Source organism: Harpia harpyja, chromosome 13 (assembly GCF_026419915.1).
Source record: "Harpia harpyja isolate bHarHar1 chromosome 13, bHarHar1 primary haplotype, whole genome shotgun sequence".
In the NCBI taxonomy this organism is placed as follows: Eukaryota; Metazoa; Chordata; class Aves; order Accipitriformes; family Accipitridae; genus Harpia; species Harpia harpyja.
Genome location: NC_068952.1, coordinates 24,357,321 through 24,378,278, shown reverse-complemented (window position 1 = coordinate 24,378,278; position 20,958 = coordinate 24,357,321). Strand labels below are relative to the sequence as shown.

The 20,958-nt window shown below is 55.6% G+C and overlaps 1 protein-coding gene across 5 annotated transcripts; it reads left to right on the top strand.

The window, feature by feature from the left end:
- Positions 1 to 534: 534 nt before the first annotated feature.
- On the top strand, positions 535 to 20,919 carry TMEM151B (transmembrane protein 151B). Of its 5 annotated transcripts, none has more exons than XR_008237946.1 (4): positions 535 to 747; positions 7,934 to 9,382; positions 10,007 to 10,125; positions 15,378 to 20,919. XR_008237946.1 is itself a non-coding variant. In XM_052806073.1 (2 exons), the coding sequence occupies exons 1-2, from the start codon at positions 655 to 657 to the stop codon at positions 9,368 to 9,370; spliced, it is 1,530 nt and encodes a 509-aa protein (XP_052662033.1). In that variant the 5' UTR covers positions 535 to 654; the 3' UTR covers positions 9,371 to 20,919. The 5 variants fall into 5 exon arrangements, 1 of the variants encoding a protein (XP_052662033.1); XR_008237945.1 differs by having other exon boundaries at positions 7,934 to 9,548; XR_008237944.1 differs by having other exon boundaries at positions 7,934 to 9,923.
- The last annotated feature ends 39 nt before the right edge of the window (positions 20,920 to 20,958 follow it).

The following is a 20,958-nucleotide window of genomic DNA, read 5'->3' as shown; positions in this document are numbered from 1 at the left end:
CCCAGACCAGCTAGGGCTGCCCATGGATTAGAAAAACAGCTGGAGCTCACTCAAAGCGCTCCTGGTCCTCTGAGCTCTCCCACTTCATCCCGAGGGGAGGAAAACCTACGGAACCCCTCACCTCCTCATCAGCATCCCGGCTGGGGCTGAAGCCCGCCCGGCCGCCCCGGCCAGCCTGACGCCCCCTCGGCGGGGCTGGCAGCGGGAGCCCTCCCCGGCAGCGCCCGGACAGCGGCTCCGCTCCCAGTGGGCTCCCGAGGGGCGGCCGCGCCGGGCTCCCTGCCTGCCTGCCTGCCTCCGGCGCCTCAAGGTCACCCGTCGCCGCGCCCCCATCCCCACCGCACCGCACCCCGTCCCACCCCGTCCCCATCCCGTCCCCCCCGCCTCCGCCGCGGCCCTCCCACCGCGGCTCTGCCCGCCCTCCGCCGGGCGCGGGCGCGGGAGCGGCGCTGCGCTGCGGCGGGGCCGCGGGCCGGGCGCCGGCGGGCGGCGAGCGCAGCCGCCCTGCCGCGGCTGTGGGCCATGCCGCCGCGCCGCCCGCCCGCCGCGCCGCCCCGCCGCCCGCCCGGCGACCGGCGAGGCAGCGCCCGGCGGCGGGCGGGATAATGCGGCTGCCCAGCCCGCAGGCACCGCCAGCGGGGCGCCGCCGCCGCCATGTCCCCCCCGGCCTCGGCGGCCGCCGCCAGCGAGGGAGGCAGCAGCACGCCGGTGCCTCCGGAGGAGGAGGCGGAGGGGGCCCGAGAGGAGGTGAGGAGAGCGGCCGCCCCCCCCCGCCCGGGGCTGCCCCCAACCACCCTCCCTCCCCGCCCGCTTTGCATGGCGCGCTCATTGACCGCCCCGCCGCGGGCCGGGACGGGCTTTGCCCGCACAGGTACGGACCCCCTCGCCGGGAGCCCCTCTCCCCTCCTCCGGCCCCGGGGCTGCGGTGAGGGCCGGCGGGGGAGGGGGGGGGGGGGCAGGAAACCCGCCCGTCGGTCCCCGTCGCCGGCAGGTTGCCCGTCGCCCCGGCCGCCCTCTCCATCGCTCGCTTGTGACCTGGGGCTCGCCGCGGTGCCTCCGGGGCTGGAAGGGGCGCAGCAGCCAGCGCCGGCCGGCGGTAGGGCCGGCGGTGGGGCCGGGGCCGGAGGAGGCTGGGGCGTAGGAGGAAGGGAGAAGATCACAAAAGAGATGCGCCGGGCGCTGCTTGGGCTTACTGCAATGGCAAGAGGTTGTTACGCCTGGGAGAAATGGATGTGGAGACACCCCCGCCTCCCTTCCTGCGCCTTGGCTTGGGGGGGGTGCCAGGGGGTAGCACAGCGGCCTGGGTCACTGCGAGGGAAGACACGGTGGGCAGCAGGGGAGAGGGCTTGAGGATGTGGAGAAGCCTGGGGTTATCGCTGGTGGCAGCTCCCAGCTGGAGGTTGGCTGGAGAGAGCAGAAGGTGCAGACGAGGGCAGGCCAGGTACCAGCACAGCCTTGCCTTCAGGTATGCTGCAGTCCCCCCCTCCAGCTGATGACTTTTCTGAAATTCGGGCAGCAGATGCCAAAAAGCGTCAGGAACGGGGTGCTCTGTGCATAGGCAGCAGCACGGGGACGCAGGTGCGTGAGCCCCTTTGTCTGCCCCCACAGATCCTGCTTGCAGCTTGGGCTTCCCAAGAAGAGAGAAAGAACTGCACTGCCTAGTGAGACCCACCTTATGGCATGGGGCTGGCAGCCCATGGAGGGCAGCTAGGCAGCACAGGAAGGGCAGCGTTCTCCTGGTGTGGTGGGTTGTCCTCACCGGTGAGACCACAGCTCAAAGGGTAGCTTGGGGGGGTGCTCAGAAGCTGGCGCATCACTTGTCCTCTGCTGTTGAGGAGCTGCAGTTAGCGAGTGCTGCATAATCCTGGTATTCTCTGCCTCCTTGGTTTAGGAAGAACATGCATGCCCATGCACCGTTACTCTATATATACAGACTTATATTTAGATATAAATAATTGCAGGAGAGGAATACTGAAGTTCAAGGATTGTGAAGCTGCACAAATACCGTATACTCTGCGGCTGTTCCTCTCTTCCTGCTTCCATTCAACAACCCATGGTGCCATGAGCCCTGGCTCTCCAAGCAGATCCTGAACAGTGAAGCTAAACCGTGAGGCACTTTTTAGCATGAGGACATGCTTGTGCCACACTGGGATGTGGTCTCTTGCCCTCAGGCCCTGGCAGTGCTGGTGCTATGTTCAAGAGAGCACAGTGGCTTTTGAGAGGTACCAGAGCGAGAGCCAGTTTGGATGAAAGAAGCGTAGCAGGAGCAGTGCCTGGGTGAGTTTCCCTCGACTACAGTGTCCCCTGGCTCGCAGGGATTACAAGAAGATTGTCTGGGCTTTGATTGCTTCGCAGTGGCTGCCAACTAGGGTGTCAGTATAATCTTACCCCGTGGGAGCAGGCAGAAGAGCTGCAGTCCATGACCTGCACTGTTTAGGCTAAGGGCATGCTTCCCGCAGCCAGAAGCTATCACAGACTTGCATGAAGCAGCTGGTAGAGGAGAGGAAAGTTGCAGCCTCCCATGACAGTGCCATGCTTGCTGGTGTCTCATCTGATGCAATGAGGAGAGACCTTAGTGAGGAGCTTGGATTCATGAACTGACCTAGGGCAATCCTCTTGTCCCCAGAAATATTGGGCGGGGAGGGTGTTCCTGCTCCCCTATAGTGCCTGTGTAATGTCCTCATTTCCATCAGGACCAACTGCTGGTGCCAGCATTGCTGAGCATCCCGGCAGTGCGGCTGAATCCCACCTGTAAGGGTCCATTGGCCAGGGCTGGCAGAGAGCCAGAGGAGATATCTGGGGACTGGAAAATGGGAAACATGCTCTGTCCTGTTTGAAGATGCCTCATCTTGACATATCTCAGGTCACTGTATCCAGGAGCCAGGCAGGGCTTCAGGTGCTGCTCAGCTTGTCCCAGCAAGGCAAGTAGCAAGAGCTACTGGTGAGCCCTGGCTGAGCCCTTGTTCCCTGTTGGCATCACATGCATACACCTACACTTACTTAATGGTGGTGAGCTGAATCTTACTCAGCAATCCATTTCCACCTTGAAGGCTAGGAAATGCCAAGGGGCAAGCTCTTCAGCCTGGGAACAAGTGAAAAAATGTCCCTGTCCTGCCGCTCAGGTGGGATCCGATGGAAGGAACCAGTCCTCCTCCAAGTTGCTGTGTAAAATGGAGACCTTGGTACTGTTGCAGGAGCTGACTGCTGGCAGGGTTCCCTGGCTCCTAGATGCTCAGCCTTCCCCTTTCCTCTGCAGTTGGCAATGCTGCTGGCCTGGGGCTGAGCCAGCTCTTTCTTCTAGGCAGGTAGTTCCTGAATCTGGGCTGTAGGCATGTGAGGTATGATGTGGGTGTTTGCTGGAACCATCCTGACCAGGAGTTTCCAATGTCTGTCCAGGGCCTTGGAAGATGGTGGCCATTCCTAGAAATGACTGGATCCTCCCCACCTGCCTTGTTCTGGGGATTTGAGGTCAAAGGGAACAGGGCTTATTCATTTGTTGCATGATGTAATCAAATTGGCAGGGTGGAGCCATGGAAACTGATGCTCAGGAGTCCCACTGGAGTCTCCTCCAAGCTGCTGCCACAGCCTGGCACTCAGGAGCTACTTGGGCATCCAGGCTGCTGCTCTGGGGCTTTTTTGAATTGTTTTTTCAGCCCCGAAGAGGGCTGTCTCTAGGACACCTAACACTGTGAACTCTGGGGCATCTTGTAAAGTGAGGGCTTAGCATTCTGGGTGTGAATAGGAGATTTCAGGTGGGTCTCTGCAGGGAGAGGCAGGTGAGAGGTGTGGGAGGTGAGGGCACAGGAACACTTCTTAAATGGGGGGATGGTAGATGGGGCCAGGGACAGGCTGTTTCAGAGAGGAGCTTGAAGAGCTTGAAGGATTTCTGGAGTTGTTAATGTTCAAAGTTGCAGGGTAAAGGTTGTAGGGGTGATGAAGGTATTTTGGCCCATGTGCTTGACCACTGGAGTGCTGGGCAGGTTTGTCCCCTTGAGGCTTTTTTGAGAAGAGGATTCCCCAGATCTCAGAGGTGTCTAGTGCAAGCAGTGGTGGGGGCCCCCTCTTCTAGTGCCTCTACCCTGTACATTGCAGGCATCTCCATTTGCTTCACGGCTGCTCATAAGTAATCCCCTCCATCCCTTCCCATGCATCCCAGAGCAGCAGCTGCAGGTGTGGGACTCCATCTCCTTTCACCTCAAGGGTAATGTCAGAGGCAAACGCTATGTATAAGGGTGGGGAGGCTGTAGCAGCAGTTCACCCCTTGCCTTTCCCAGTGTGCATTACAGTTAGCGTTCAGGTGCCTGGTAAGGGTTGTCCCATGTGTTCTACATGGTGAAGTGAAGCACAGAGAAGGGATTTGACTGGGATCCCACAAAGGGGTTGGCCAAGCCATGGCTGGGCCAGTTCTGCCCTCTAGCACTGCAGAGATGCTTAGGTGCACCTGTAATAGTGGATTTGCTTACCGCTCTCCAGTGCTCAAGTCTGAGCAATGGGGGAGGCTCGCAGTGATGGAGGGAAACCCTGTTTGCAGTGAAGTAGGGCAAGCCTTTCGCCTCGTTCCATCAGACTGCAGCGGGCAGATGATGACGGCATTTATATCAGAGCCTGCTCTCCTCCCAGTGACACTGTTCTGGGACAGAAAGGATTTCCGTTTCCTCAGCTTTTTCATCTGCGTGTTTGCTGTGCTGGACTTCTCTAAGGCTGGTTAAGAGCTTGAGGAGGCAACCTTATTCAGCTGCTTCTGCGGGGGGAAGCTGTGGAGCTGGTTGTTTGCTCCTGTGAGCCCTTTGCAGCCCAGGAGAGGAGCAGGGATGCTGCAATTCCTACTGGGATTAGACTCGCAGCTGGCTCCTCCTCCGTCTCTGCTGTGGTTGTATCCCCTGTCATTGGCACTTGATCAGCTTTCAGAAACCCCACCAGTGTGGCTGATGTGTATGTGTTTTACCTCAAAAGCCTAGGACAAAACTGGGTTGTAAACTGTTTACAGCAGGGGTTAGCGTGACCCTGTAGAAGCACTGCAGTATCTAAATGCTGCGTAGTCCTAGGAGGAGACTAATGCGTGGACTAGAGCCCTGCTAACACAGTTCCTGGAACCAAGCCTGGGCTGCATCATGCCGCCCTGCCCTGGGTGGGTAGCCGCAGTGGGGCTTGCCTGCATCTCTGCAGGGTGACAGCCAGCATTGCCCTTCTCCTGAGCAGGACGACGCAGGCAGTGTGGAATGTGAGGGGCCAGGGAGCGACTGGGAGGTGGAATTTGCTTTTCCAAGACGGACCTGGCCAAAGACCTGTCTCCCTGGTGCCCATTCCCCAACGTGGCAAATGAGCAAGCTGAATGCTTTGCTTTATTCCTTGCGCTCCATTTGCAGATCCCCCCCCCGCCGAATCTGTGCAAGCCCTCTCACCCCACAGACACCCCAGGGTTAGTGCGTGCCTTGCATCAACTTGAGGCCCCCATTCAGACCCTCCCCATGCTCCATGTTTGGTGGAGCAGTCCCCTTAGAGCCTCACAGCCAGGACTGACACTGCCGGGGAAGATTTGCAATGCAGAAGGCAGCTGTGGGAGAGGAAACCTTCAGCCACCTGGGTAGTGGCACAGCAGTCCAGCACGGGAGAGCTGTGCTGCAGCCGAGCAAAGCCAGAGAGATCCGGGCAGGCTCTTGTAACTGCAGCATGGACCTGAGCAGGGAGGGTGCAGCTCAGGCAGCTCTGCCTGCTGGGTGGTCCCCCTTCCTCTCCTCACTCCCTTTTCTCTTACCTGGGGTTCCTTCTTGCCCCATGAAGTGGTGGGTCGCACTGGTGTGCATGTTTCCATGCCAGAGCTGCCAAGCAGAGCCGCCCTGCACGTCTCCCTGTTGCCTGCAGACCAGTGCTACCCCACCTGCCTTCCCTGGGCTCTGTGTCTCTGTCTCCGGTTCTCGCCTTCAGCTGGTGGCCGTAAAGAGGAGGGCTCAGCACTACTGATGCTCGGGATGCCCAGCAGGATGTGCCACCGTTCCCCTTGCCACTGGTGGTCCCTCTGGATGTGCTGCCTGCTCCGCTCATTGCAGGCTGGCTGCTGGGCTGGGTGGGAAGGGAAGCTTCCTGCCTCCAGGAGAGAAACCTCTGTTGGAGATTTGGGCCGGATCCAGCCCTGCTAATCACAGTGGCAGAAGTCCCACTGGCATGGGGTGGGCCAGGCTTTGGCAAGGTGTAGGGAGGAAAGACTAGCACATGGGACTCTAGGGGACCAAGCCAGGGCTGAGGGGGTCTCCAGGGAGAGCAGGGGAGATTTCTTAGAAGAAAGGGGAGGCCCAGATCTGTCCCTAGACATGCTAGCGGTGTTGTGACCTCTGGTTCTTGCTTTAAATTTCCTTTTCATGCAAGAGTGAAAGTGACCCCCTGCTTTCTAGCAGTGTGAGCCCATTCAGCAATTTGGGATCCCTGGATGAAAGACTCCTCCAGCCCGGTGCGCTCAGTAATGGAGGAGGGATGGGGTCAGGCTTGAACTTCACTGCTCTGAGTGGTTTCACTACAGCTGGTGTTAGTCCCTGCAATGGCAGAGGTGAGCTCAGGAGCCGTGCTGCATGCAGCTGGGGAGGGAGAACAAAGCTGAAAGCCTCTTACTGAGTTTTGTGGTGACTGCACAAGGCTGGGGTTCTTGCCCCCCTCTCTCAGGTTGCATCTTTGGAGATTGCTGGGTTGGATGGCATTTGGGCTGGATGAAGTCTTTTGTATAAGAAAGCAAATAACCTCTTTGCATGTTCTCCCTTTGGGTGTGATAATGTCAGGTCTCACTGGCCAAGCTGGATCAATACTAGAGACTTCAGGGTGTTGCAGAGAGTGACAGAGGTTTCCTTAAGTGGGTTTTCTCCCTGGGTCTTTGTAAAAAGCTGCATGGTTCCTATGGTGAAGGCACCAGGGCAATTCCTTTTAAAAGTCCTATTGCTGAAGTCCTGCCCTTTCCTCACCATGAAAGACCTGTGAGCTGTTTTTCCAGAAGTATGAGCTGTCACACCCATAAAAACCCCAGTGCAGGCAGTGACATTTGCTGGCAGCTGTGACTGGCCGCTTGCCCTCCCTGCTGTGGCAGATCGGTAAGGTGCTCTTCACTGCCCGCCTGAACACGTTTTAGGATGTTATTCCATATTCGCTTTCTCTTCCACCAGAGGCGGTTGCATTTCCGTCGTGGAAGAGTACTTTCCCGTTTGTGTGGTTTGTACAGCACTTGAGAAACACTTCAGAGCCCCTTGGGCTGCCAAGTGTTGAGGTGGTAATTGCCATTACCAAACAGGCCTTTCCAGCTGCAGAAGGTCTGTTTCTCTGCCTTACAGGCACCCCAGGTCGCTTGTGCTGCCCTGGTGGGAGAAACTTGAATGTTGCTGTCGGTCGTGATTGGGAAAGGGGAAGAGACTTGTGTGAGAGCAGTGAGAGGCATGGTGGGATGAGCTGTGGTGAAGTGTTCAGGTGGGACAACCCATCATTTAGAGCTGGCTGTGCTGGTGGGATGGGTGCAGGAGTTGAGATATGCAGGGGAGATTCCCCCAGCCTCCATCTTGCTGTGCTTCAGTACCCCTGCCCAGGATGTGGCAGTGGTGGGGGTTACTCCCATTGAAGAAGGGGGATGCTCAGGGTGCAGCTTGGCAGAGTTGCCCTCTGCCGCTCTCCTTCACGTCCAGCTGGGCTCTGGCCATCTCCCACAGAGGGGCAGAGCACCGCAAAGGGAAGGGGGGCTTGACAGCTGCCTGCACTGCAGGACTGTCATCCCGGGGGAGATCCCAGCCTCCGGCCTGCCCGCTGAGGCTAGGAGCCCCATGGCATCTGCTGTTTTGTCCCCCTTCATGGAGCTACAGGTGCCACCACAGCACCCTGCTACCTGCTCCCCTTCCCCCTGCTGCTGCAGCCTACTGACTCCTCTCTTGTTTTCTCTCCCCTTCTCCCTGGTCCCCTGGAGCAGCAGCGGCCGGTGAAGCAGTCTCTCAGCAAGTCCCTGTGCCGAGAGTCCCACTGGAAATGCCTGCTGCTGTCCCTCCTCATGTATGGCTGCATGGGAGCCATGACCTGGTGCCACGTCACCAAGGTGACCCGGCTGACCTTTGACAGCGCTTACAAGGGCAAGTCCATGATGTACCATGACAGCCCCTGTTCCAACGGCTACGTCTACATCCCCTTGGCCTTCCTGGTGATGCTCTACGTGGTGTACCTGGTGGAGTGCTGGCACTGCTACACCCGCAACGAGCTGCAGTACAAAGTGGACGTGGAGAGTGTGCACGAGCGTGTGCAGCGGATGCAGCAGGCAACACCCTGCATCTGGTGGAAGGCCATCAGCTACCACTACGTCCGCAGGACCCGGCAGGTTACCCGCTACCGCAACGGGGATGCCTACACCACCACCCAGGTGTATCATGAGCGGGTCAACACCCACGTGGCAGAGGCCGAGTTTGATTATTCCAATTGTGGAGTTAAGGACATCTCCAAGGACCTCATTGACTTGGAGAGCTACCCGGCCACGCGGCTCCGCTTCACCAAGTGTTTCAGCTTTGCCAACGTGGAGTCAGAGAACTCCTACCTGACCCAGCGGGCCCGCTTCTTCACCGAAAACGAGGGCCTAGATGACTACATGGAGGCCAGGGAGGGGATGCACCTCAAAAACGTGGACTTCAAGGAATACATGGTGGCCTTTTCTGACCCAGACAACCTGCCTTGGTACGTATCCCACTATGTCTTCTGGGTGGCGGCTCTGCTGACCCTATCCTGGCCCCTGCGGGTGCTAAATGAGTACCGCACCTCCTACGTCCATTACCATGTGGAGAAACTCTTTGGGTTCGACTATGTGGCGGTGACGCCAGCTGACGAGCGCTCCTTCTGCCGGAGGATGCCCCGCGTCAACACAGTGGACAGCACTGAGCTGGAGTGGCACATCCGATCCAACCAGCAGCTGGTGCCCAGCTACTCAGAAGCAGTCCTGATGGACTTGGTGGGGCTCTCTGGCTGCACCAGCTACTCTGCTTGCCGCTATGGGGGCTACCGGCAGAACTGCGAGCGGTGCCACAGGACTATAAGCAGCTCCTCCATCTTCTCCCGCAGTGCCCTGAGCATCTGCAACGGCAGCCCCAGGATCCCCTTCAGCAGCAGCCGCTTCTCCCTGGGCCGCCTGTATGGCTCGCGACGCAGCTGCCTCTGGCAGAGCCGGAGTGGGAGCCTGAATGAGCAGAGCTGTCCCACCGAGCAGACCCGCCTCTCCAGCCAGGTGACTGTGGAGGAGGAAGACCCCCCTCCCTACCAGGATGCCCTCTACTTCCCCATCCTCATCGTGCATCGCAACGAAGGCTGCCTGAACCATGACCACCGTCACCTCCACCGCAACGGGTCCTGTGTGGAGACCTCACTGTGAAAGCAGAGGGCGGTGAGATCTCGTTGTCTGTTGCCTGGCCCGAGCCAGCGCAGGATCTGGGGAGAGGAGCGCAGGGGAGGGAGATGGCCTAGGAGGACATCAGGACGGAGCGGACACAGCATCTCGCTCCAGCAGCCAGCAAAAGCTCCCCCCGCCGTGGCTGTGACCTCCCAGAGGGGTGAGTGCTGATGCTCCCCCTGGCATGGCACAGAACTCTAGACCAACCACCACATGCAAAAAAAAACCCAAACAAACCCCACCAAACCAACCCCAAAACCATAATTCATGGCATCAAGATCCAAAGGGGGGAATAAAAAGACAGGCCTGATGCAGGAAGGGGAGTGCTTTGGCTCCCAGCCCTGGCTCCAGGCTGGCTTGTGCTCCGAGGAACCAGCAGCCACCAGAAAGCGCCCTGCTGCACCTCTGCCCACCCCACTGCCCATGCTGGAGTGAGACCCCTTGCAGGGTGGAGGGGAACATGCCCCTTGGGTGCGGCGTGTAACTGCCTGTGCCTAAAGGTCTGGGGCATCCAGGCACGTGGAGCTAGCAGCAGGTTAGAGCAAAGGCTGAAAGCCACGAATTAGCCCTTCTCCTTCCCCCCGACCGTTCCCCACCCTCCCCACTTTTTTTTTTTAGACCATGCACCGACTGTTACTCTGTTCTCACTGCTGGGAATGGCACCACCTCCAGAGGATCCCAGGCTCAGCTCCTTAGGAAGCATCGGCACGCCAGCTTTGAGAGTCGGCATCCCCTAGGTAAAGGGCTTTCTGTTTGGGATTACAGCAGGCAGGCAGCACTGGGGAAGAGATGAATGTGCAAACCCAGATGGAGCGGAGATCTGTGGCGCTACTGATCTGCTTGCTGGAGGAGGGCTCAGCTGGAAAGAGAAAACGGGAGGCCCCTGATGAGCTGGGAAAGGGGGGGGAGGATCAGGCATCGTGGCAATAGGTGGTGTGTCAAGTGGCTGGGGTCCCTCCCTGGCTTTTAAGTGAGTCCTAGTCGGTTCAGACAAGCATCAGGGCAGGCTATGGTAGGTTCAGCTGCAGTTCACCAATTGATAATAGAGCAGCAGGTTGGTGCATGTCTGTAAGAGTGAATTTTGCATGAGATCAGGCTGGGCTCTGGCTGCAGACTCTGAGCTGCAGGCTCCTGGCAGGCTGGTTTTGGCAGAGAGCTCTGAGGGGCTGAGAGGGAGAAATACAAAAGCACGCTGGAGCGTCAGGAACCTGGGCTGGGGAAATGAGGAGCAAAGGGATTCCCTTTCTGTGAGGCCCCACTGTGGGAGCAGGTGGGAGACAGGGAGGCATCTGCTGTGAGGGATGCTCTGCAGAACAGAGGCTGGGGATATGCTAGAGGGAAACCTGCTTAAAACCGAGCGGTTTGCACTGCAGAGGTTTTTGCAGAGAGGTGTGAGGCTGTGAGAAGTGAAGTGGCTTCTGTGTAGCCCATTAACCCCTGGGTTCCTCTGCCTTGCTCTTGTCAGGGCAGGTTGGCCTGCTCTGAGCTTTGTGCTGCCCCTTCTATCCTGCTGGAAAGGATTTCGGTGATATTGGGCAAGGAGCGTTCATGTCACTGAAGCTGCATCGGTGGCTGCAGTGTGCAGGCACCCAGCTTTTCCTTTTCTATCAACACATCCCCAGATCTCTCGTGTCCCTGTTCTCAGAAAAGCTGCCTCCTTTTCAGTCCGCTCTTTGGGGGAGTGCATGCCAAATCAGCCAGCGATTTCTCCAGAGAGCACTGCTCCTCAGCCTCACCGTGCTTCCTTCATCAGCTGGGGCAAACAACGGCTGAGAGCAGCAGGTCTTGGGTGACAAGAGCAAGTCCATTAGTGCCTGGGCATTCAAGCTTGGTGTCTGCCTCTGCTTCCATCGTAGAAGGGCAAGATGTAACAGCAAACAGTGAGGCATTGTATTTAGTCCAGCCCATCTTCCTCCTGCCAACTGTTAATGAAGGGTCTGTTTCTCTAGTCATGCTGCTGTACTGCTTCACCTCCTAGATCTTGGGGAGGCTGCAAATGCACCCTTTCACCACATCAGTCCTCTTTTGAAAATCATCTCTTGCTGGCAAGCCTGGAGCGGTCAGCGCCTGTGGGTGTTGTAAGGCTCCACTTGGCTTTGCTCCCAGAGCTGTCTGTTCTTCTGCTCTTGGTGCCTTGCATGTCCTGGTCAGTGTCTCTTGCCCTTTAAGTCAGCTTGTCCTCCTGGATCTCAAGTGCTAGACTCCAAACAATGGCAGTTTGAACAGGAAGTCCCTTAAAATGTCACTCCGTTATGATTCCATTTTGTCGTCTGCCTTTACTCTTGCTACCAGACCTAGATGTTGGGTTAAATAAGAGGGTCCCTTTGAGAACAGAGAAGCATAAGGTGTCCGGTGTGGGCACATCCCTCTCTGCGTTTTATTCTCATCATTATTGACATGGATTCAGACTGGGTGAAAGCGGCTACAGCCCCCTTGGCTGCCCTGGAATTTCCTTGCTTTGTGATCACATTTGGCTTGCTGTGTGCTTGTGCTTCTCTCTCCAAGGGCCTAATGTAAGCCAAGGCCAATGCTGAGGGTCCTCGTGACTCTGGGGAGATAATGGTGTGTCCTTGTATGTCCCAGTGAATCAGGAGACGTTCAGTCAGTGGAGCTGCAATGGGTCATTAGTGAGGAATGTGGTCAGCTTGTCCTTCCCAACATGTTCTCTTTGAAATCTCCTACACATTGCTTAAATTAGGCTATGATGGCTTGTCTTTCTATCTCCAGCCTCCAAGGTGCCTTGGACAGATGGATTTATCTAAGATTTGGCAGGCCTTTTAGTTCCCTGGGGCAAAGACAGTCCTCAGAATAGGGATGTAATCTGTAGGGTCTCTGTGCCCCCGTCCTTTAGCACCTGCAGCAGAGTTCTGCTTTCAGGCACCTTGTCCTTGGCTCTTTCTGGGCCTTTTAATGAGATTGCCTCAACTTGTTCCTCTGGCCCCATTTTCACCCATGAAATCTTATTCTGGAGGTGGTCTATCCAGGTGGACGCATGTTGGCCAGCAGGATCCATGCCGTCTTTCTGTTGCTGAACACCTTCCCCATGCACATAGTGCCAGCCACAGTCAGGTCCCAGATGTAGTCCCAGTACCATGGTCTGTGGTCACCCCAGACCAACAGCACCCTGGGAAGTGGGACCTCTCTAGTCAGTGCTCCCTGCTGCATGTCAGGATTTCTCAGAGATCCCCTTCCTCATATTCGTGGCCCTGCTGCCCCACTGCACCTTGTGGAGCTGCCCACCCTGGTCCAGCCTACTCCATTCTTGCCAGGCTGGAGACCTTCCTGCCCTGTCTTAGGCTCAGGAACAGAGGATGGCACACTTGGGCATGGGAGGGGAGCAGGACTGGGCAGGAGCTGCCTGGTGGCTTGGCAGAGAAGTGGTGGAGCTGAAGAGGACAGACTGAAACTAGGGTTGTGCTCCCTGTCCTCCTCCCTGCCTGCAATGGCAGGGCAGCATGTCTAGCTAGGCAGGGAAGTTCATGGCAGGCAACTGGGCTCTCCCTTCCCACTCCTGGCATGGGATGCAGCTGGCAGAAAGGGCGTGCATGTACAGGTTGCCTCCTAAGTGTTGGCGAGGGACCCTAGTGCCCTGGGCAAAGAGCAGCTGATTTAATTCTCCTTGCGGCCCAGGTTATCAGCACAGATATCCAGAGGCGGTCGGTCCCTGTTCTGGTGCACAGCCTCTCCGTGGTAGAGTGGTCCCCTCTCCTCGGCACACAGACATCCACCCGCCACAGCTCCAGGCTGAGCAGCAGACAGGTGTCTGCTCTTCCTGCAGACTTGTGTCTGCTCTCTGCCATGTCTGCGTCAGTGATGACGATTCCTTTGGCAGCTCATTCGATGGCCCAGTCTGCTCCTCTCATGATAGCCCACTCCCTTATATCTAACCTGAATTCTCCCTGCTGTATCTTAATCCCGTTACTTCTCCTCCATTGACTGGTGAGTCTAATTGGCTCTGCTCCTTTTCCCCATGGCCTTTCCAACACAAGCAGGTGTTACCTGGTCACTGCAGCCTTCCCTTCACCAGTCGCACGGTCTTCTCTCCCCCACAATCTCACTGGGCAAACCCTGGCTTGTATGGTGGTACAGATGTTTCCTCTGTGTAGTGAGTCTGTCCTTTCTGCTCTGAGCCCGGCCTGGGCAAGAGGAGAGGGCCAAAGGTGCAAGCAATACCTTGGTCTGTCAGGCTGGCTGTGTCCTCATTTCTGGTGCAGAAGATCTCTTCAGCATATGCGAAGTACACAGAGCTGCTGGCCCCTTACGCAAGGAAAGCAGGACAGCCTGCATCACCCTCTGGAAAGGTGAAAGCCGGGTGCTTGTCAGTACGAGGGGGCAATAACTAGAGGATCTCCGCAGTCAGACGGCTTTGTTTTTTTTCCATACGTCATTCACCCGTTGCAGCTTTCCATGGGCCAAGAGTCAGGCTCAGCATTGCACTTGTCATCAGGCTTTCCTCACGTACTGGGCCGAGTGAGGCGGGAACACTGCCAGCTCCTCTTCCTGGCCCTTCATGGCGCTAATACCTCCCTAGAAGAGAGCTAGTCCTTACTGCTGCAAGGCTGGACAATAAGTTTGGGCTATTTGGTGTTTCCCATTGCTGCCAGTATAGTTGTCAGGTACTTAAAAGCTCTCCAGCTTTCCTGAACTAGAGAAAGAGAGAGAATGAGCACAAGAGAAGCTCTGGATTAGCTGATCTTCATCTTCCAGAACACACTGGATTCTTTCCAGATAGTGCCTAGCACTTTGCTTGTGCAGAACCAGGCAGTGACACCAACCAGCCTGGTGGTACTTCTTGAGCCCACTGTGTATCACGCAGACCACACCAAGGAGGGAGATTTCAGAGAGGGCTTTTGGGTTGAGCAACTGTAGGGGCATTCGTTAGGACAGGGAGAGGGAATCTCAGCTTATGGCTAAGGCCAAGCCTTCCAGAGTCACACACCAGGCGAATACTCAGGATTAGTGCTGGGGAAACTGCTGTTTTTCTGATGTCAAACAAGCACACCCCTCTCCCTTTCCACTCCCCATAAAATGCACATGTTAGAGACCCATCCCATCCCAGCCCTCTTTGTTGTCTCTCCACTCAAGAGGCTGCAGACCTGTTTAGTAACTCTGATGGATGCCCATGGGGAGGGGACTGCAGGAAGAGGTTTATTAAGTGGAAGTTTAAGAAAGTTAGGTAGCATCCAATGTCAGTAAAACAGTGCCTGCTGATTAGCCCGTGGGAAGAATAATACCTTTTAAGCTCTCCTTCCAGCCTTTCCAACCACAGCTTCAGTACTGCTGTCTAATATTACCAGGGTGCTGCCTTACTTTTAGCAGGGTACAACCCTGCTGCAATGTGCTCCTACTCTGCTGCAGTAGCTGTAGGGCATGGGTCTGAAATACTACACCACCACCAAGAAGTTGTGTTACCAAAGAGCTGTAAGTCTCAATTTGTGATATGTGCTTATAATCATCTTTCATTCATATTTGGTGGTTAGAATAAGGTCTGTATGAATATGATCTCCATCCAGATCATCTTAGAAATGGGACATGGTTTAAGCGTTAGCTCTATTTGGTAATGCTGCTTCCTGTGATGTGCGTGGGCCTAGAGTCTCCACTGAGTCAGGTATGTGTGGGGACCAAAGGCTGGTTCATAGGACCTGGGAGCTCAGTGAGGACTTGGGGCTGAGCCTGCCTAGGGCTCTTTTCCTCGTGGGCATTCTGGAAAAAGGGGAAAGGAGCTTAACCACATTTCAGGTAGAAATTAATGGGCTATGTTCATTCCTAGTGTAATTTTATTGAACCCAGTGGTACTATACCAATGTGAGCTTGGCTTAGCAACTTCTCAGAGTGGTCTGTCCTTGAGTCCAGACAAATTGATCTGTCACAGTGTTGATTTGATGCATAGAGTTTGTGTTGGGACTTGGCCAACATGAATGAATGTTGAATATCTACTGTCTCTGCAAGCAGTGGGTTGAATTGTTCTGCTCTACTGCCTCCATCACAGCTGCTCTGCCAAGGGAAACATTATGCCCATGGATGCGATCTCGTCAACTCCCTCAAAAGCAAGCTAACAAGCAAATTGACCTCCATCGCACTGGGAGAGGAGCCTTCTCCCACAGGACTGGAGCCTTTCCACACATGAGGGAAGAGAGATCCCAAGGACAGAACTGAACCTGCAAGACCCATGTCCTCACATTCCTTCTTCCGTCTTCACCTCGTCTGTCTGTCTTGGGGGAGGGACAGTTTCTTTGTGGAGTTCAGCAAGCTCCTCTTCCTGCAGCTCATAAACAGGGTCTACTAACAGGTACATCATCCACCTATGCAACACTTCCAGAAGCTGCTGACTTTTCAGGAGCCCATTACAATGTGCAGCACGGCCATCCAGCACTGAGAATAAGCACAGGGGCTGCTGGAAAGCTAAGTGGGTTTTATTCCTCCCTCCCTCCCAAGGAAGACTGTTTTTGTTGGGGCTTTTTGTTCGTTTGTTTGGTTTTTGTAAACTTAATTTGGGCAAATGAAGCTTGTGAGAAATTGGTGCCCATCCTGAACCTTCCCCAGTCCTTTGAACTTCAGGAACGGATGGATCACCTACTGTGATTATAATTTAGCGGATTTTGTAGAACAAAGTAACTTCACACACAGACACATGAGGTTCTTTCACTCTCCATCAGCACAAGCTGCTTCTGCTATCTTAGCTACTCACATTAGTGAAAGAAAAAGCCTAGCTAGAATGTGGTGAGATGACTTAGTACTTTGTATCAGTCCCATGGTCCCAATGTCCATTAGCAGCACCGTCAGCTGCCGTGCCGTGAATTCGGACTTTGGACGGCAGTCCGTGAACCGGCCAGGGGAAAACATTTGGAAAAACCCAAGCCTGAGTCTATATGCGTCTCCAGAAGCAAATGCAGAGAGAGGATCAGCTGAAAGCAGACGTCACCTCTTGCTCAGCCCAGCCAGAAGCTGGTGGGCTCTGTTTGTGTTGTACCTGCCCTCCCAGGGAGAACCTGTCCCCAGGGGCTGAGCAGAGGGGAATGAAAGTAATGGCACATCTGATGAAGCAGCATGTACAGCACCGTTCAGCCGGCTGGGGAAAAAGCGGTGACAACTAGACCCCAAAATAACAGGATTTCACTTTGGAAATGCCAATGGCTTTTTCAAACTGAAGTGAGACTAAAAGGCCTTAACAGTTGTGAGAAGTGTTTCAGGTTGCTGTTCCTTGCTAAAAAAATCTAATTTTTGATGATGAGGTGGTTTTAAACACTCCACTTAAGCCAGCTCTGTTAGAAATGTGCAGTACTGGTGAAGAGAAATGCTCAAGGAAGATTGGGATGGAGGCCCTGTGGCTTTGCGGTGGGGTAGGCTGATCAGGAATGGAGTCTGTAGTTTAAAGTCTTCCTCTGCCCCTGGAGGTGTGTGTGCCTGGCAGGGTGGGCTTCTGCATGCTTGTGTGCACAGCCGGGACCTGCGGCCCTGCAGAGGGTTGGTCGGTTTGTGGCTTTGGTCTAGCATCACCCATCCGTCCTTGTGGCAAGGGCTTTGCAGGGTGACAGAGCATTGCTTGTTCCTCGTGAGAGGAAACTCCTGACCTGTTTTTTGTGAGGAGGTGGTGTGAAGTGTCACATTTGCTGCAGTGAGTGGCAGGGAGCAGGGATAAAAGCATGGAGCAAGCTGTGTTTGAGAACAAGCTAATCCCTTGCTGGCTGCCTGAAACAGGAGAGCTGGTGGATCTGCTCCCTGGCCAACACTCTCCAGCTCTTCTCACACTCCACAAACCCAATGCGCAAACTGTCATTCCTCTAGCTTTAGCAGCTATTCCTTTAGCAGCTAGCTAAAGCACCCCCCTCCCCTGAAATCCTCCCAGGCCGTGCATTCACATAATTTTAGTCCTCTCCCTGCTAGGTGCTGTGGGCCAGCTGTGAAACGCCAGCAGATGCATGATGACCTCAGGCGTGCTGGTGGCCAGACCTCACCATAACCTGCTGGTTTGCCTGTGCACAGTCTTCTGACAATGCTCCCTGCCCTGGCGTGCCTTGTGCTTGCTTGACGGAGAGACAGCACAGCCTGCAGAGCATTGCAGCACATCCTGGCCTCTCTTTTGCATCACTTTCTGCTTTCCCAGAGAATTTCACAGCACTTCTCTGAGCCTTTGTAGACAGGGTAAGTTCAACAGACCAAAGTTAGAAAATAGAAGGCCTTGACGTTTTGGTGGTCCTGATTTCCAGAGCCCTGGTGCTGTCCCTGGGGATGATAGGCAGGTTGGCTGTCGTGGCAGTGCAGGACCAGGGGACAGAGTTGTGGTGAAAGCAGCGTGTCTGCTGGGCTAGTCTCTGAACATGGGCTCTGTGCTTCTCCACTGGGACTGAGGGCAGCTTTGCTGTGGGCTGAACAAGGCACAGCTGATGGAGGAGCTAGCTAAGGAGGGCAGAAGTCGCATGTGAATGCTCAGCAAGACATGTGGAGAGGAGGGGCTGTATGAGAACAGCTGTAAAAGGCTTTACAGATGTGGTGGTTTTTATGGGAGACACAAGGCAAGACAGGGCAGGAGTCTGCTGTGCTGGAGCAGCGGTGCTGGGAGGCAGGGAGGCTGTGGGGGAAACAGAGGCAGCAGGACATTTGGTGGAGAAGTCCGGGAACAAAGTGGGCTTTCAAAGCAGGCTGTGCATGCTCTGGCTGAGGAGACAAGCAGGAGATATTTCTAAGCTGAGGTGCCCAGGCCAAGCCTCGCTGCATTGTCAGAGCAGCGATGTTGCCTCCAAGCCCAGCACTGACAGCTTGAGCACGTGTCACCAAACCGCAATGGCTAATGAAGCCACAAGGTGTAAATGTCACTAATGAATAAATTGCCTTGTGCCTTGGAGAGGCTAATCCATCACGGCGGGGGACAGGGATCTGACAGGCTTGGCTATTTCAGACATAGCCTGTAAGGAGGTGGAACGCTTCATTTCAGACCCGTCCCCTCCGCCTAGGGAAGCTGATGCAGGGCTTGGCTCAGCGCTGCTCCCTAGCTTCCCAGCCACATGAGCTCAGGCTTCATCCCTCTTCACTGCGATCGAAGGAAGAAGCAGGAGAGGGTCTAGGTTAGCCAAAAGTGCCCTGTCAGCAGGGTGGTGCGTGGGCCCTGGCCAGGGCTAGCTGGTGAGGGAGTTTGGAGGCAGGCTACTGCACACAGGGCATGGGTGGTGTAGGTGCTGGCAGGATAAAGCAGTGGGTCCCCAGCGATCAGGAGAGCTTGCGCCAGTTGTCTGGGGTGCAGGGCTTTGGCCTGCACCGTGCGTGTTTCAGGCCAGTCGTGTTTGGTGCCATGTTTTACAAACATGCCGTTTACTCCCCAATTCAGTTTCACAGTTTGCCCCTGTAAGAGGCGACCTGGAAATGCTCCAAGCCTGTCCCAGCACAAGCCCTCACCCAGTCCGGAGATGGCTCTACTATGCTGTCCCAGGGGCAGTGCACAGCCCCCCTCCATTTTCCCCTCTGCTGTTGAACCTCAGCCACCAGCACCTCAGCTGGTTGAACAGAGGGCCAGCAGGTACCCAGCAGGCAGGGACAGAAGCTCAGTGTGGACAAATCCAGCTCCGTGGGAGCAAAGGGAGGCTGAACGCAGCAACCATTTCCATGCACAGCTTCTGCCCATCCCCACGGCAGCCTGCTCCTCCACCCCCAGCTGGTGCTCGAAATCAACCTGCCGTCCTGTTTACGACGTATGCCAGCATGACACCTTCCAAATCGATGCCTGGGTCGCTGTGAGCAGAAGTCGGCAGGCTTGGGAAGCCGGCCACCGGCTCCTGCTGCCGTGTGCGCTGTGCTCAGAGCAGCAGAAGCGGGGCTTGCCATCTGCTGCGGGAGGGAGCCAGCCGGGTGCCCCTGCTCCGGCCTGATGGGGTACCCGCTGGCATAGTCCAAGTGCAAGCCCTTGTGTCATTCCCCCTCCCCACCTTCCCCCATCTCTGTGGCACAGACCCATGGGCGGGGGGATGCTCCCAGCTTGGCTAGGGTCCCTCTGCTGCTGAGTGCCGCTCACACTGCACCGGTGGATGGTGGCAGGAGGGAAGACCAGCTCCCAGGCAAGGCGCTGGAGGTCATTCTCTCCTCCAGACGGAAGCCCACAGCTGACCCCTCTCCTCAAAGCCCTGCAGTACTCCTTGGGGATGGATCTCATGGGAAAGCTAAGGGGTCTGTACTGGCCCTGCGCTGGGACATGCCCTTCCCAGCACAGTGACCTGCTAGTTATCACTCTGCAAGGCAGTCCCACACCACAGTAACCGGACCTGAAGCTGACAAGTGACCTACCAACGACAGGCATGTTCACACTCAGACTATCTGCTGTTGCTGTCAGGGCTTTCATTTTGACTACCGCGTATGGTTTTTGAAGTGCTTTCAACCCTCGAAAACTGGCAGATAGTTGACTGTTGGTCTTGGGTGTGGGCGAATGGTGCAGGCTGCTTCGTTTGGGTTTTGCTCTTTGGCCAAGAGATTGATGGGAGGGAAGGCAAAGGGTTCTCCAGGCAGCAGCTACCTGTCCAGGCATTCCTGTGTGTGGCAGCCCAGGAGTGGGCTTGGAGGGTGCTCAGGTGGTGTCAACAGTCTCAGCCATTTGCAGGAAGAGGAGCCGTGAGTATCCTGGAAAGCAAGTCAACAGTTGTTCTGGTGACGATACGTTTTCCCAAGCCCTTTTCTTCCCGTCCCTGTTCCTCACTGGCTCTGGTGGCCAATTCCTCCTCATGTGTCTGCTAGCATGTCTGAGGGATCTTATTGCTGCCCTCCCAGCACGAGCTTTCATTGCACAACTGGCTGACCAGGTGCAGCCCTATACTTGGAGCTACAGGCAGGCTTGCCCAGGACCAGGCCACCCCCATTAAACCACCACCCCACCCTCGCTGCTGGAGCTGTTCCTTCATCAGCCTGATGCTGATCTGGGTCTTTTCTGCTGTTTCTGAACATGAGTTCTCATCTCATTCAGGTGTGTCATTCAGTGGAAATATTTTGTAAATGCAAATAAAAAGAAAAAAAATCTATTCAATACCTCGGTCTCGAGGATGGGAAACAAGTAGTGGGAGATGCCCGAGTGGGGAGGTTTCACAGCTGCTGCTGCTGGTTAGGATTTCTTGCGGATGTAGCCCCTGGAGCATCCATGAATAGTTGGGAAGGGAGCTACACAGACCTGTGAGGGCTTGGAGCTGAGCCCTGTCGGCACCCCTCGCATGGCCACTGCCACTGGGGATAGCCTTGCACTCCATCCTTTCTGATCTATAAGGGCATGATACGGCACAGGTAAAGGTCCTGTCGGCTGGGGGCTGGCAGCTGGCGGCACTGTGGGCGTCTGTATCCATCAGGCAGAACAAGGCAGAAGCGGGTATGTGGTGAACAAATTCTTTTGTGAACACTGGGAAACAGTTTTTACTTTTCGATTCTGTCAATATGATCTAGCTCTGTCTGTCTCTATATATGTACAAACAGTATATCACAATGTTGCCTTTTTTGTTGGAAATATAAAAGTACAAAGATTGTAAACCAAATCGGTGTAATAAAAGTTTCAGATGATTCACTGAGGTGGCTGCCAGTGGTGGGTCTGTGAGTGCTGGTGCTGG